The sequence below is a fragment of the Bufo bufo genome, chromosome 1 (assembly GCF_905171765.1).
Source record: "Bufo bufo chromosome 1, aBufBuf1.1, whole genome shotgun sequence".
Lineage (NCBI taxonomy): Eukaryota > Metazoa > Chordata > Amphibia > Anura > Bufonidae > Bufo > Bufo bufo.
In genome coordinates this window covers 417,801,809-417,819,095 of record NC_053389.1, presented here as the reverse complement: position 1 = coordinate 417,819,095, position 17,287 = coordinate 417,801,809, and the positions used below count along the sequence as shown (strand labels likewise).

The following is a 17,287-nucleotide window of genomic DNA, read 5'->3' as shown; positions in this document are numbered from 1 at the left end:
ATATATATATATATATATATGTATATATATATATATATATATATATTAATGTCAGGTCCATAAATATTGGGACATCAACACAGTTCTAACATTTTTGGCTCTATACACCACCACAATGGATTTGAAATGAAACGAACAAGATGTGCTTTAACTGCAGACTGTCAGCTTTAATTTGAGGCTATTTACATCCAAATCAGGTGAACGGTGTAGGAATTACAACAGTTTGCATATGTGCCTTCCGCTTGTTAAGGGGCCAAAAGTAATGGGACAATTGGCTTCCCAGCTGTTCCATGGCCAGGTGTGTATTATTCCCTCATTATCCCAATTACAATGAGCAGATAAAAGGTCCAGAGTTCATTTCAAGTGTGCTATTTGCATTTGGAATCTGTTGCTGTCAACTCTCAAGATGAGATCCAAAGAGCTGTCACTATCAGTGAACCAAGCCATCATTAGGCTGAAAAAACAAAACAAACTAATCAGAGAGATAGCAGGGATGAAACCCAGCGTCTGGTGATGTCTATGCGTTCCAGACTTCAGGCTGTAATTGACTGCAAAGGATTTGCAACCAAGTATTAAAAAGTGAAAGTTTGAATTATGATTATTATTTTGTCCCATTACTTCTGGTTCCTTAACAAGTGGGAGGCACATATGCAAACTGTTGAAATTCCTACACCGTTCACCTGATTTGGATGTAAATATCCTCAAATTAAAGCTGACAGTCTGCAGTTAAAGCACATCTTGTTTGTTTCATTTCAAATCCATTGTGGTGTATAGAGCCAAAAATGTTAGAATTGTGTTAATGTCCCAATATTTATGGACCTGACTGTGTATGTGTGTGTGTGTGTGTGTGTGTGTGTGTATATCTACAAATTTTATATCTTCCTTAAAATACACTGCTCAAAAAAATAAAGGGAACACTTAAACAACACAATGTAACTCCAAGTCAATCACACTTCTGTGAAATCAAACTGTCCACTTAGAAAGCAACACTGAGTGATAATCAATTTCACATGCTGTTGTGCAAATGGGATAGACAACAGGTGCAAATTATAGGCAATTAGCAAGACACCCCCAATAAAGGAGTGGTTCTGCAGGTGGTGATCACAGACCACTTCTCAGTTCCTATGCTTCCTGGCTGATGTTTTGGTCACTTTTGAATGCTGGCGGTGCTTTCACTCTAGTGGTAGCATGAGACGGAGTCTACAACCCACACAAGTGGCTCAGGTAGTGCAGCTTATCCAGGATGGCACATCAATGCGAGCTGTGGCAAGAAGGTTTGCTGTGTCTGTCAGCGTAGTGTCCAGAGCATGGAGGCGCTACCAGGAGACAGGCCAGTACATCAGGAGACGTTGAGGAGGCCGTAGGAGGGCAACAACCCAGCAGCAGGACCGCTACCTCCGCCTTTGTGCAAGGAGGAACAAAAGGAACACTGCCAGAGCCCTGCAAAATGACCTCCAGCAGGCCACAAATGTGCATGTGTCTGCTCAAACGGTCAGAAACAGACTCCATGAGGGTGATATGAGGGCCTGACGTCCACAGGTGGGGGTTGTGCTCACAGCCCAACACCGTGCAGGACGTTTGGCATTTGCCAGAGAACACCAAGATTGGCAAATTCGCCACTGGCGCCCTGTGCTCTTCACAGATGAAAGCAGGTTCACACTGAGCACATGTGACAGACGTGACAGAGTCTTGAGACGCCGTGGAGAACGTTCTGCTGCCTGCAACATCCTCCAGCATGACCGGTTTGGCATTGGGTCAGTAATGGTGTGGGGTGGCATTTCTTTGGAGGGCCGCGCAGCCCTCCATGTGCTCGCCAGAGGTAGCCTGACTGCCATTAGGTACAGAGATGAGATCCTCAGACCCGTTGTGAGACCATATGCTGGTGCGGTTGGCCCTGGGTTCCTCCTAATGCAAGAGAATGCTAGACCTCATGTGGCTGGAGTGTGTCAGCAGTTCCTGCAAGACGAAGGCATTGATGCTATGGACTGGCCCGCCCGTTCCCCAGACCTGAATCCAATTGAGCACATCTGGGACATCATGTCTCGCTCTATCCACCAACGTCACGTTGCACCACAGACTGTCCAGGAGTTGGCAGATGCTTTAGTCCAGGTCTGGGAGGAGATCCCTCAGGAGACCGTCCGCCACCTCATCAGGAGCATGCACAGGCGATGTAGGGAGGTCATACAGGCACGTGGAGGCCACACACACTACTGAGCCTCATTTTGACTTGTTTTAAGGACATTACATCAAAGTTGGATCAGCCTGTAGTGTGTTTTTCCACTTTAATTTTGAGTGTGACTCCAAATCCAGACCTCCATGGGTTGAAAAATTTTGATTTCCATTTTTAATTTTTGTGTGATTTTGTTGTCAGCACATTCAACTATGTAAAGAACAAAGTATTTCAGAAGAATATTTAATTAACTCAGATCTAGGATGTTATTTTTGTGTTCCCTTTATTTTTTTGAGCAGTGTACATCCCCTGTCTCCAATTACATGGTAGGCTGTGAGTCACCCTCATCTGATATTTGAGCAATATTTCTTTTGTATGTGAAATCTGTGTTGAGCGTCTCTCCTGCGCCTGTTCACATGATTCTGGCTGTACAGTCAGTGTTTTCATTCCTCCATTGACACAGTTTTGCTGTTTTCTTTCTTACAGTTTCCATTTGCTGCTGTTTCTTCATCACTTTTCTGTTCTTGTCAGAGTTGACTGGATTTATTGCCAGTGAAATGTGAGTATTTAACCACAAATAAGCCAGTACAGAAAGTGTGGGATATGTAGATGTGTTCTTTAAAGTGGAAAAAAAAAAGTTTTACATTGGTTTGAATGAAAAACATTTATTTATTTTTTTCGTCTGGACAGCACATTCCGCTGCCATTGAAAATGAATGGGTCCGCACCTGTTCCGCAAAATTGCGGAACGCATGTGGACCCGTTTTACGGACGTGTGAATGGTTGTAACGCCATCACATGTTGTAATAGCAACTGGTTGGTTTCCTGCTGCTGCTTTTTAGCCTCCCGCTGCTGCAAGTTAGCCTCCATGAGGGCTTTCACGACCGCCTCCATTTTGTCAGGGGACATGGGTCGTAACCTTGCCGGCTTGATATAGGACATACACCCGTGCCCGGAAAAAAAAATACTTTTTCGGCCTTCAGGCCAGCCTCCCTGCGTGTGCCCGCTCCAAGCCACCAATTTGGGGATTTGCTCTGGTAGACAGGTTAGCGGACACCAGCAATGTGCGTTCCACATTTTGCGGACCGCACATTGCCGTCACTCTCATAGAAAGTGCCTTTTCTTGCAATTGTGGACAAGAATAGGACATGTTCTATTTTTTTTGTGAAACGGAAGTGCGGATCCGCAAATGCGGATGTGGACAGCACATTCCGCCGCCATTGAAAATGAATGGGTCCGCACCTGTTCCGCAAAATTGCGGAACGGATGAGGACCCATTTTGCGGACGTGTGAATGGACCCTTACACAGGGAATGCTATCAATCACTGATAATACCTCTCCATGTACATCTATCAGTGCTTGACAGCTATCTATGTATTCACACCTAGGGTCCATTTACACGTCCGTATGTGTTTTGCAGATCCGCAAAACACTGACACCGGCAATGTGCGTTCCGCATTTTGCGGACTGCACATCGCTGACACTCTCATAGATAATTCCTTTTTCTTGTTCGCAATTGCTGACAAGAATAGGACATGTTCTATTTTTTTTTGCGGAATGGAAATGCGGATGCGGACAGCACATTCCGGCCCCATTGAAAATGAATGGGTCCGCATCTGTTCCGCAAAATTGCGGACCCGTTTTGCGGATGTGTGAATGGACCCTTACACAGAGAATGCAATCACTGATAATACCTCCCCATGTACATCTATCAGTGACTGACAGCTATCTATGTATATACCCTTACACAGAGAATGCTATCAATCACTGATAACACCTCACCTGTGTACAACTATCAGTGACTGAAAGCTATCTATGTACCTGTATATACACTTACACAGAGAATGCTATCAATCACTGATAACACCTCACCTGTGTACAACTATCAGTGACTGACAGCTATCTATGTATATACCCTTATACAGAGAATGCTATCAATCACTGATAATACCTCCCCATGTACATCTATCAGTGACTGACAGCTATCTATGTATATACCCTTACACAGAGAATGCTATCAATCACTGATAACACCTCCCCATGTACATCTATCAGTGACTGACAGCTATCTATGTATATACCCTTACACAGAGAATGCTATGAATCACTGATAACACCTCCCCTGTGTACATCTATCAGTGACTGACAGCTATCTATGTATTCACACTGTGGGGATTTGCTCTGGTAGACAGGTTAGCGGACGCAGTATAGGGGCAAGGAACCAGGTTGTAAATTGAACTTTAGTGTTTTATTCACACTCAGCAAATCATAAGAGTCTTGGTGCTTGTTCATACACAGCAAAAACAAAACGGTGTTCACCTGGAATCCTAGGTTTCAGTTCACACCCGGCTGAGTGCTCAGCCGCAGAAAAGTTCACTGGCCTCTTCCAGGCGGCCTGCACGTCTGTTTGCAGTCTTTGGCTACTACCAGTAAAAGCCGTCCCGGATCAGCTTTACAGCCATACTAAACGGCTGAAGTGTCAGACTGCAATCTGCAATAATGACCCTTGAGAAAAACTGGCTCTTAACTCACCGAGGCCAGGAACCTCCGTGACACATACCGACCATCAATGATGGCCCCTTGTTCCTTCCTACAACACTTACACAGAGAATGCTATCAATCACTGATAACACCTCCCCGTGTACAACTATCAGTGACTGACAGTTATCTATGTATACACACTTACACAGAGAATACTATCAATCACTGATAACACCTTTCCCGTGTACAGCTATTAATTGTATACACACTTACACAGAGAGTGTGTATACATACAACTGAGGTCAGAAAGAGCAGAGATTTAAATGTATAAATTACAAGTTTTACTTAATCGTTTCCTATAAAACTCTATATCGATCTGCTCAGCTCCTCCTGCTCTATAACATGCTGCCTGCAGACTACACTGCATTTTTTGGTGACAGGTTCTCTTTAAAGATAATGCCACATTTCTAGCTGAATGTGCTCATTTTTGAACAGATAACATATTACTCATGGCATTTCCTAATATAAGGTAATTGTTTTTCTGGTTACTCCTCTGCTTCCCACAGACATTCTCAGAGCCCTTGTAATGTTTCCTGGACAATGCTACGCGTCCCATCCTGTATCATCCTACAGAAATGTACAATAGATGAAGGTCCAGTCAGCGTCACTCCTTCCCAGTGTGAATGTTTTTACAATTATTCCCCCTTCTTTGTACACTCTATACGCAGTCCATTTTCTTTCCAACAATGGCTGCTAATGTAAGTTAATTGGTAAAATTTGTTTGCTCCCTATCACAGTATGGAGTTACTGTGTTCTTCCGCATTCTTTGAATGCATTTAGTTGGTCATAGACATAGGATAATCAGTATCTTTCCCAAATCTTTTATGTTGCTCCTGGTCCCAATAAAGATGGGGTAGTAAAAAAACATATTGGCTTATTTTCACTTTAGAGTTGTTGAAAGGATTGGCACAGCACTAAGGTGCACTTTGTAGTTAGTCTAGAAAAGTTGGAAGGAATGTTGAGTCTCAAGCCACACCACTGGTGTTAGAAACCCTCTTGGAGGTCCCTAGGTTTACTTGTAGAAGTCAATCCAAAAAAGAAAAGAGCAACTTGAAGCACAGCTATTCTCATACTCCAAAAAGATACTCAAATATCCAGCTTAGGCCTCGTTCACATCACCGTTTCTCCTTTCCGTTCTCCGGCTCCGTTGAGAAGCCGGAGAACGGAAAGGATGGATTCTGCAGATAACTGAGACCTAACAGAGCGTAACGGAGCCTAAAGACCCCATAGACTATAATGGGGTCCGTTCTGTGTCCGCTCAGAACATTATTTTTGAGCGGAGACGAAAGGCCTGTACAGGCTCAGGACTTGTCTGTCTTTGGGCTCTTGTAGTATCTCCAGGTATGGGGCCAGTTTGTATTCTCTCTGCAGTGATTGGTAGACGGTGAGTTTCTTGGAGTTTGCTATGTCATTTCTCCGTTCTCTGACATAGTTTTCTTTAGAATTGTTCATTACATCCTTTATTTGGTATTTTGTTAGGCCGTGTGTATGGGAGCTTTGGATGGACAGGGTGGAGATCAGTTGTTGCAGCCCACATGATTTGGAGTGGTCCTTGTTGGCCAGTAGGGCTTTATGGTGGTATGAGTTGGGGCTGCTGTTCTGTAGGTGGTTCCAATATGATAACGCCCTCTTCTGTACTGCAAGAAGTAAAGAAAATCTGCCCAGCTCAGGAGGTGTTTGCAGAATTCCAGGTGGAATGTTTCTGTTGGGCTGGAATCCCATTTGGTTCGGTCTGGATAGGTGATGGGGGGTAATGACGCTGTCAAAGATTTTAAGCCAGACTGTCACAGGTGGTTTTATTTTGTGTAGTCTTCTCCTAATAGCATAGAAGGTTCTACACGCCTTGTCTCTCAGGGCCTCTATGGCTGGCTTGAAGCTTTCTGTTTGGTTTATATCTAGGCCGAGGTATGTATAGCAGTTGGACTCCTCAAGAGTGCAGCTGTTTAGTGTGAGGGAAGAACTCTTGATTTTTGTGTTCTTCCTTTGGAAAACCATGACCTTTTTGTTTTCTTTGCGTTGATGGGTAGTGCCCATGCCGCACTGTACTTCTCCAGGACTTCCAGGCTGTCTTGTAGGCCTTTCTCTGTTGGTGACAGCAGTAATAGGGGATCATCTGCATACAACAGGAACTTCACCTATGTGTCATGTAGGGCCAGTCCTGGTGCTGAGGAGGATTCTAGGGCTGCAGCCAGTTCATTGATGTAAATGTTGAACAGAGTTGGACTTAAACTGCAGCCCTGTCTAACTCCACTAGCCTGCTGGAAGTACTCTGTTCTTTTCCCATTCATCTTTATGCTGCAGATGTTCTCAGTATAGGAGCTCTTGATGACCTCATAAGTCTTCCCTCCTATTCACTCTCCAGTAGTTTGAGGAACAGACCTGGGTGCCACACGGAGTCAAAGGCCTTCTTAAAGTCCACAAAGCAGGCAAATATCTTCCCGTGCTTTGTATTGTGGACATGGTTCTTGATGAGAGTATAGTGTATGTGTAGAGTATAGATGTGATCAGTAGTGCGATGGTTTGGCATGAACCCGGCTTGGCTTCTATGGAGGATATTACGCTGTGTCAGGAAGGTGGGGATCCTTCTGTTCAGAATACTATTGAACAGTTTTCCCAGCGTGCTGCTGACAGATTCCTCTGTAGTTGGCCGGGTCCTACTGGTCTCCACTCTTATGGATGGGTGTTATGAGGCCTTGGTTCCATACGTCAGGGTAGTGCCCAACACTCAGGGCCAGATTGAAGACATTCCATATTGCGGCATGTACCTCTGGAGAACTGTGTTTTATCATCTCTGGAAAGATTTCATCCATCCCACTGGATCTTTTACATCGCAGGTCTTGAATTTTCTCAGCTATTTCTTGGGGTGTAATGGGTGTGTCTAGGGGGTTTTGGTAATCCTTTGATTGTTTCCTCCATTTCATTGAGTCTTTGGATGATGTGAATTTGTTCCACACTCAGCTCCTCATATGGAATGCCTTTGTACAGGCTCTTGAAGTAGTTGAGCCAGATGTTGCCATTTTGGATGTGGAGATTGGTTTTCTTGGATCCTGAGCCGATTTGATTCCAGGTTTCCCAGAAAGAGTTTTCCTGAAGAGCATCTTCCAGTTGTTGCAAGTTTCTGGAGATGAAGTCTTGTTTCTTCTTTCTCAGGATTTGTTTGTAGTTTTTCTGTAGGGCCCCATAAGTGCTCCTCAGATCAATATTGTCAGGGTCTCTGTGTTTTTTATTTGAAGCTGTTCGCAGGGCGTTCCTTAGAGTTTGGCATTCTCTATCAAACCATTTATTTGGCTGATTTTCGGTGGGTGACTTTTTTTATGTTAGAGGTAGGGGTGGGCGATATGGCCTAAAATCTATATTGCGATATAATTTTAAGCATGTGCAATATGCGATATATATTGCGATATATTATTTTCTATATTTGGGGGGGGGGGGTGTTTAACCCCTTAGGGACGCATGACGTACCGGTACGGCATGTTTCCCAAGTCCTTAAGGACCCATGACGTACCGGTACGTCATGAGTTTAAAATAAGATTGCGGCGCCCCGGGGGTTAATCCGAACGGGATGCCGGCTGAAATCATTCAGCCGGCATCCTGTCACAACGCCGGGGGGGGGGGGGGGGGGTCATGTGACCCCCCCGTATCGGCGATCGCAGCAAACCACAGGTCAATTCAGACCTGCGGTTTGCTGCGCTTTTAGCCGATTCTGATCCCCGCGGTCTCTGACCGCGGTGATCAAACTTTAAAATGCCCGAAATAAAGTTTTATTAACCCCCCCTGCACCCCTGAATGATATTATGTGGGCGGATGGTGCAGGGGGGGGTGTCGCAGGCGGTGCGGGAGGCGGGCAGAGGTTATACCAGGGTGTCAGCACATTGCTGACACCCTGGTATAAACGGCTGACATCGGTGATGCGATGTCAGCCGTTTAACCCTTTCCATACATCGGTCCGTACGGACCGCTGTATGGAAAAGGTTAACAGCTCAGGGAGCACCCTCCCTCTCCCATCAGGGGGCTGCTGTGCCTTTGCAGCCCCCCGATGGGAGAGGGAGAGAGCTCCCAGACAGCCCCCCGACAGCCCCGTCCTTACCCTTCCCCGTCTGCGCAGTTGTGGCTACAACTGAGCAGACGGGGAAGGTTCCCATGGCAACAGGACGCCTTCTCAGGCATCCTGCTGTCCATGGTGCTGAACAGATCTATGCTAAAGTGTAAGTAAAATATAGTACAGTACCCTATATAGTGTACTGTACTGTATTATACAGACATCAGACCCACTGGATCTTCAAGAACCAAGTGGGTCTGGGTCAAAAAAATGTAAAAGAAAGTGAAAAAAGTTAAGATAAAAAAAACAAACATTTATCACTGAATAAAAAATACACTACACATATTAGGTATCGCCGTGTCCGTAACGACCTGATCTATAAAACGGTCGTGTTACTTTCCCCGCACGGTGAACGCCATAAAAATAAAAGAAATGAGGAAATTGAAATTTTGCCCACCTTACTTCCCAAAAAAGGTAATAAAAGTGATCAAAAAAGTCGCATGTACGCCAAAATAGTACCAATCAAACCGTCATCTCATCCCGCAAAAATCATACCCTACCCAAGACAATCGCCCAAAAAATGGGTTAAAATGGAAAATTAGGCAAAAAAATTAAATTCTCAAATTTCATCCCCATTTGCCAATAACTCTTGTGCAACACCTAAAGGGTTAATGAAGTTTGTAAAATCAGTTTTGAATACCTTGAGGGGTGTAGTTTATAGAATGGGGTCATTTTTGGGCGGTTTCTATTATGTAAGCCTCGCAAAGTGACTTCAGACCTGTAGTGGTACCTAAAAATTGGGTTTTTGTACATTTCTGAAAAATTTCAAGATTTGCTTCTAAACTTCTAAGCCTTGTAACATCCACAAAAAATAAAATATCATTCCCAAAATGCTACAAACATGAAGTAGACATATGGGGAATGTAAAGTCATCACAATTTTTGGGGGTATTACTATGTATTACAGAAGTAGAGAAACTGAAACTTTGAAATTTGCAAATTTTTCAAAATTTTTGGTAAATATGGTATTTTTTTTATGCAAAAAAAATTTACCTTTTTGACCCAATTTTAGCAGTGTCATGAAGTACAATATGTGACGAGAAAACAATCTCAGAACGGCCTGGATAAGTCAAAGCGTTTTAAAGTTATCAGCACTTAAAGTGACACTGGTCAGATTTGCAAAAAAGTCCTTAGGGTGAAATAGGGCTGAGTCCTTAAGGGGTTAAACTTTTTTTTATTTTTTTTTACTTTTTATATAATAACTATTAGCCTCCTTAAGGGCTAGAACCCTTGTCATATTCACCCTAATAGAGCTATATTAGGGTGAATAGGACTTTACACTCTCCCTGCTGCCCTGTGCTTTGTGCACACAACAGCAGGGAGCTGACCATGGCAGCCAGCCTCTCATGTTCCCCCCCAGCCTCTGATCTGCCCGCCTCCCCAGCCTCTGATCTGCCCGCCCCCCCAGCCTCTGATCTGCCCCCCCAGCCTCTGATCTGCCCGCCCCCCCAGCCTCTGATCTGCCCCCCCAGCCTCTGATCTGCCCCCCCCAGCCTCTGATCTGCCCCCCCCTAGCCTCTGATCTGCCCCCCCCCCAGCCTCTGATCTGCCCCCCCCAGCCTCTGATCTGCCCCCCCAGCCTCTGATCTGCTCCCCCAGCCTCTGATCTGCCCCCTCTGGTAACTCAAACCCACCCCCCTCCCTCCCTCCCTCCCCAGTATTAATCATTGGTGGCAGTGGCCACAGGGTCCCCCCCCCCCATCATTGGTGGCAGTGGGCAGTTCTGATCGGAGTCCCAGCAGTGTAATGCTGGGGCTCCGATCGGTTACCCTGGCAGCCAGGACGCTACTGAAGTCCTGGCTGCGATGGTATGTTAGTGAGCAGCATTATACTCACTTGCGCCGTGGCCGCCGGTCGCTCCTTCTTCTCATAGGTCTGTGCGGCGCATTGCTAATGCTATAAGCATTAGCAATCTGCCGCACAGACAGAAGGAGCGCCCGGCGGCCACGGCGCACGTGAGTATAATGCTGCTCACTAACATACCATCGCAGCCAGGACTTCAGTAGCGTGACTCCTGGCTGCCATGGTAACCGATCGGAGCTGCCCACTGCCACCAATGATGGGGGGGAGGAGGGGGACCCTGTGGGATATGGCCGGCACATTCATTGGTGGTGCAGTGACCACAGTCCCTCCCCTCCTCCTACTCTGTCCTCATTGGTGTTCAGCGGCAGCCGCGCACAGTGGGGAGGGAGGGACTCCCTCCTTCTCCACTGTGCCGGCTCAGGAGAAAATGGTGCGCGCAGAGAGCGCGATCATATCGCGGTCCAGCGATATGGCGAAAATCCATATCGTGGCCCAAATTTATATCGCATATCGACTAGGGATCGACCGATATTGATTTTTTTAGGCCGATAGCCAATAATTTATACCGATATTCTGGGTATTTTTATTTTTGAATGAAAAAAAAAATTTCCTACACAAATCTGCTGAAAATTAATATGTTTATTGTTAACGTGTATTATTATTTTATTTTTTTGTTAATCTTTCATTTATACTTAATATTTTTGTGTGTTTTTTTTTTTTTTTAACTAACTTTTAGCCCCCTTAGGGACTAGAACCCTTGTCCTATTCACCCTGATAGAGATCTATCAGGGTGAATAGGATCTCACACTGCTGCTCTGTGCTCAGCAGCAAGGTTACTGACTATGGCAGCCAGGGCTTTAATAGCGTCCTGGCTGCCATGGTAACCGATTGGAGCCCCAGGTTTACACTGCTGGGGCTCCGATCGGAGGAGCAGGGGAGAGGGGATCCTGTGGCCACTGCCACCAATGATTAATACTGGGGGGCTTGGGGGGGGGGGGGGGCGCACTGCGCCACCAATGAAGATACCTCTCTCATTCACATACAGGAGGCGGGAGCTGGCTGCAGAATCACATAGCCGGCTCCCGACCTTTATGAACGGTAGCTGCGATCCGCGGCACCTAAGGGGTTAACTACCGCGGACCGCAGCTGCTGTTCATACTAGAGGTCGGGAGCCGGCTATGTGATTCTGCAGCCAGCTCCCGCCTCCTGTATTTGAATTAATGAAAGACTCATCTTCATTGGTGGCGCAGCGGCCACAGCCCCTCCCCTCCCCTCCTCTTGTCTTCTCCCCTCTCATTGGCGGCAGCGAGAGCAGCAGCACAGGGGGAGGAGACACTGCTTCCTTCTCCCCTGTGCTGCGGAGGGAACACAGAGAGCGCTGAGAGCAGCGCGTTCTGTGTTCCCATTACGTTATCGGTATATCGGCAAAATAGATGCCGATACCGATAACCGTCAAAATCCTCAATATCGGCCGATAATATCGGTGAAACCGATAATCGGTCGATCCCTAATATCGACTATACCGCCCACCCCTAGTTAGAGGTTTCTGCAATGATTTGTAATATTTTTTGGAGGTCCTCTGCTGCTCGGTTCACCCCTTGGGGACCTAATACATAGGTGGTGTTGTGGAAGTTTACAAACCGTTCTTCGATGTCGGGTCTGTTGGCTACCTCTCTGTAGGTTGTGGTGGACTGTCTGGACCATTTAAATGATGGTGGGAGGTTGTATAGACCGGTCTGATGGGGTTTTGAGGATGGCTTGTTTGAGGATTTGATATAGAGCAGTAGTTGGCTGTGGTCTGACAGGTGTGTTTGTGAGGTAATTGTGAAGGCGTTGATGTCTGTGGGGTTCATGTCTGTGATGGCGTAGTCTACCATACTGTTACCTACATGGGAGCTTAGTGTGTATCTTCCCAGAGAGTCTCCCTTGGTGCGGCCATTCAGAATGTAGAGCCCTAGACTCCGACACAGATTCAGCAGTTTTCTTCCACTCTTGTTGATTGTACTGTCATAGCTGTTTCTCTGTGTCTGTATTGACTCCTGGCAGTAGCTTTCAGATCCCAATATGTATGTGTTCCCCTCTGCGGTGACATAGTCCTTTTCTCTCCCAGTTCTGGCATTGAGGTCTCCGTAGATGAGCACATGTCCTAGAGCATTGATGGCGAACCTATGGCACGGGTGCCAGAGGCGGCACTCAGAGACCTCTCTGTGGGCACCCACACCCTGGAAAAAGTCTATGGTGTACCAATATAGGGTTGTTGCGGGTATCGAAATTTCGATACCCAATCGATACTTTTGTCCCGGTATCGATACGATACCGGGATTTCCGTTTTTTCGATACTGGGCTGCGCTTCTGCGCAGTCTAGTCACTCTCTGAACATGAGCGCGCTGCTATCGGCGCGCTCATGTTATCTCAGCACTCAGCAGCACGGGGAGAAGGAAGCTGTCCTCCCTCCGCCCTGTGCTGCTGCCGCTGCCACCAATGAGAAGAGAGGGGCGGAGGAGGGGCGGCAATGAGAAGAGAGGGGCGGAGGAGGGGCGGCAATGAGAAGAGAGGGGCGGAGGAGGGGCGGGCGCACTGCGCCACCAATGATAGGATTACTATCGGAGCGATGGGAGGAGACATCAGCTTCACTAGTGGGCGTTCCTTTTCCCTGCGCTGCGATTGGACAGCGCTACAGCCAGGGAGAAGGAACGCCCACTAGTGAAGCTGATGTCTCCTCCCATCGCTCCGATAGTAATCAGCAGCATGTGGAGCAGGAGAGGAGACAGTAATGGGGCACTGCGGGCGAACGGAGCGGCGCCCAGGACTAAATGGTGAGTGCTGAGACATCGCTGGGCGCCGCTCTGTGTGGCCTAATAGTGAAAGTCTGGACTCATATACAGTAGTCAGTCTTTAACACATACAGGAGGCGGGTGCCGGCAGCAGAATCGCATTGCCGGCACCCTGCCCCTGACAGGGAGCTGCGATCAGCGGCAGTTAACTGCCGCTGATCTGCTAGTACCCGCCTCCTGTATAAAGGGGTAAAATCATTGGTGGTGCAGTGTGCCCCCCCCCCCCTCAATCCCCCCATCCCATTAAAATCATTGGTGGCACAGTGCGCCGGCCCCTCTCAACCCTCCAGTATTAAAATCATTGGTGGCAGTGGCCACAGGGACCTCTCCACTCCCCCTCATTGGTGGTGCAGTGGCAGCTTCTGATCGGAGCCCCAGCTGTGTAAGCCTGGGGCTCCGATCGGTTACCATGGCAGCCAGGACGCTACAGAAGCCCTGGTTGCCATGGTAACATCCCTGATGCTGTGTGCACAAAGCACAGAGCAGCAGGGACAGTGTGGAGTCCTATTCACCCTGATAGAGATCTATCAGGGTGAATAGGAAAAGGGATGAAAGATCCCAGGTTCTAGCCCCTAAGGGGGGAAATAGTTATTAAATAAAAAGTGAAAAAAAAAAAAAAACACTAAAATATGAAGTATAAATCACCCCCCTTTTCCCAATTTCACATATAAAATATATAAATAAACATATTACATCGCCACGTCAGAAAAGTCCAAACTATTAAAATATAAAAAAAAAATCTAGGTGGTGAATGCCGGAACAGAAAAAATAAAATAAAAACTGCGCGATTCGCCATTTTTAAAAATGAGGAATGCACGTGGCTTTTTTTGTTTATTTTTTTCGCGTGGTATCGAGTATCGCAATACTTTTTCATGGTATCGAAACCGAATCAAAAATTTGGTATCGCAACAACTCTATACCAATATACCTTAGACTTTTCCTGCCATTCATCAGCGCAGGGCGCACTATGAACAGCATAGGCAGCGCACTGAATGTAGGCAGAATATTGTAAATAAATGATAAAGTACATGGAAGATATTCTATATTGGACTGTAGTATTCAAGGTAAATTGCTGTGTTGGCACTTTGCGATAAGTAAGTGGGTTTATGTTGCAGTTTGGGCACTCGGTCTGTAAAAGGTTCGCCATCACTGTCCTAGAGACTGGAAGTGGTTGATCTCACTTTGTAGAGCCTCATAGATGTCTGGTCTGAAGTATGGGGATTCGGGTGGGGCGATATATGCTGCACACAGGTAGATGTCGGACTGAGAGGTGAGGATGGAGCTACTTATTTTCATCCAGATGTGGCGCTCTCCTTTTTTGATTGCTCTGATGTTGTCATGTAGCTCTTCTTTATACCACACTAAAATTCCTCCTGAGTAGCGACCCTGTTTGATGTTTTTATCTTTCTGGGTGGGCACGGAGAATTCTCTATAGCCGACAGGCTCTTGTAATTCATCCTGTGCCCGGCTCCGTGTTTCCAGAAGGATTTGTATGTCACTATCCTGCAATCTTTGTATGAAGTCTGGATCTTTTACTTTGGATCCAAAGGCTGAAGCGTTCAGACCTTGAATGTTCCAGCTGCTGATTATAAGTGATGTCATTTTGGGTTGTTATACCTTGTAATGAGTAAATTGTATGGGACAGTCCAGGTTGTAGATGGTCGTCACTGTGTCTGTTACATAATTGGTTCAGTCACATTAATTTGTTATGGACCCTCCTCAGCACGTTATGTATCTCCTCCATGTCTCTGCTCTCTGGTGGTCTTGATATCCATCTTGGGGTGGGTGCTTACCCCCCATTTCTGCCATCTGCGCGGTCTTGGTTTTGGGTTCAATGTGTTGTCCTTGTATTGGTTTGATGATTGAGGTCTTCTTGCTGTTATTATGTTAGTTTTTGTTTTGTTTCTACCAGGTTCAGGAGTATGGGTTCTGTTCAGCACAATGTCTTTTAGCTCTCTGGCCAGGTGACTCACCCCTTGTTTGTTGAGGTGTTTGTTATCATAGAGGTGATGATGTGTTATGGATGGATGTTGGGCCAGGTGAATGTTGGGCTTTGAGCTAGTTTTATCAGCCAGTTCTGTATTTATCTTATAAATGATATGGTCTGGTATGTCCATCCTTGGAAGTAGACAGGACAGTATGACTTTGGAGTGGGGGAATTTTTGCTGTGCAGTCTCTGTTAGTAGTGACAGTCTGTCTGCAATGGCTCCTTGTTGTTTCTGGATGTTGCTTGTTCCTGTGTGTATGATGATGTGTTTGGGGTCGATGAAATAGGGATTGTTGAGGACTTCTGTCGCATGTTCAATTGTAGCACAGAATATTTTGGTGACTCTCTTTCCTGGGAAGAGCCGTTGTGTGTTGAGGTATTTCCCATTTGAGTCCATTATTATAATTTCAGAAGTGTGATGTCTGGGGTTTGCTGGCTGTCTGGTGGTGGCTTCAAGATTATCTGAGGCTTTCACTGCTCTTTGTTATGTTGATTTTTGGACACTCATTAGTCTTCTTGGTGTCTTGTTCATTGTTGTGTACTTTGTCAGTACATATCATCCTTTTTGATCCTCTCTCCTGGTTGTTGGGCTGTGTTTGTGTTTTTAGTTGTGTTATCTCTTCTCTGAGTTGGGTATTTTCCTCTTGTAGATGTCGGATCTTCAATTGCACTTCCTGTAAGGAACCTATGTTCAGATTTCAGTTTGTTTATTTCTTCTCTGAGTTGGTCATTTGTATTGCTTTCAGCTAATTGTCTTTGTCTTTGAAGCTGTTCCTTGAATTGAACGAAATCTCTTTCTAATTGAGATGAGCATTCTCTGAGGACCTCGGGTGAGGGGCACGCTGGACTGGGACATGATGCAGGCATGTCTCTGGAGGATGTCTCTGCTGGAATTTGTTCCTCACAGGTCTTGTTCGATGGACTTTGTATATCCTTATAGACTTTGGCCTGTTCTTTAATTTGAGGGAAGAGTTGTTCAAATTCTTCCAATTTGGCCTCGGTGCCTTGTGCCATGATGGTGCCATTGTGGTAGATGTTCAGGGTTAGTACCTCACACTGTTGATTTTCCTCATCCCTGACCTTGATCTGCCGGTCCTTGCAGATGCCTCCTTTTGTGATTATTATTAGAGAATTTGCAGAAATCTCTATGCCAGGCCTCACTGTTCTCAGTATAAAAGAGTACATTGGATTTCTTCCTGTCATGGTCATTGTTAGAAAAGTCAGCAAACAAGCTTTCTGGGTTTTGTTGCATTAGTATTTTTTTTTCCCTTGCTTTTTTTGCTTGGCTGTTCTTTTCTGTCTCTGAGTAAACAAACTCCAAGGTGTTAGACCCCCTGCTGGCTGTGGCTTGTGTGTTGGAGTCTTTGCTAGCAACATCTTCTGTGTTCTGTCCTTTTTAAATTGCAGTTTTCCATGGTGAAAGTATTTGTATGTTTCAAATATAGACCATATATTTTAGTAATCCTGTGTGTTGTTGGTGTGGTGGCAGGATGGTCTAACCTTGTGTTATTCTGTTGGAATCCTTGGAATTCTTTCTGGTTAAGCTTGTCCTCTTCTCCTCTAGATGGTCTTGTCGTTTTTTACTTAGTTTTCCTCAAATCTCTCTTTTCATTGAATATTTTGTTCTTGCTTGTTGTTGTTTTGCATCTTCTCTTGGTTTTTCCTTTTTTTTTCTTCTCCTGGTTCTGTCCTTCAATTTTTGCTCATTACAAGGTACAAAGTGGTTCTGGTTGAGGAGCTCATTCTTAGGCCCCATTCACACGTCCGCAATTCTGTTCTGCATTTTGCGGAACGGAATTGCAGACTTATTCATTTCTAAGTGGACAGACTTTGTCCCGCTCGGATCCGGAATTGC

At 45.8% G+C, this 17,287-nt stretch overlaps 1 protein-coding gene across 2 annotated transcripts in view; it reads left to right on the top strand.

Annotated features, from left to right (window-relative positions):
• The window catches only part of ERGIC1 (endoplasmic reticulum-golgi intermediate compartment 1), a 109,187-nt gene that overhangs the window by 37,149 nt on the left and 54,751 nt on the right, over positions 1–17,287 (top strand). For both annotated transcript variants that reach the window (XM_040406348.1, XM_040406340.1), the window contains exon 3: positions 2,657–2,729. In XM_040406348.1, the coding sequence (XP_040262282.1) occupies positions 2,657–2,729 (73 nt within the window). The remainder of the gene's footprint in view (positions 1–2,656; positions 2,730–17,287) is intronic.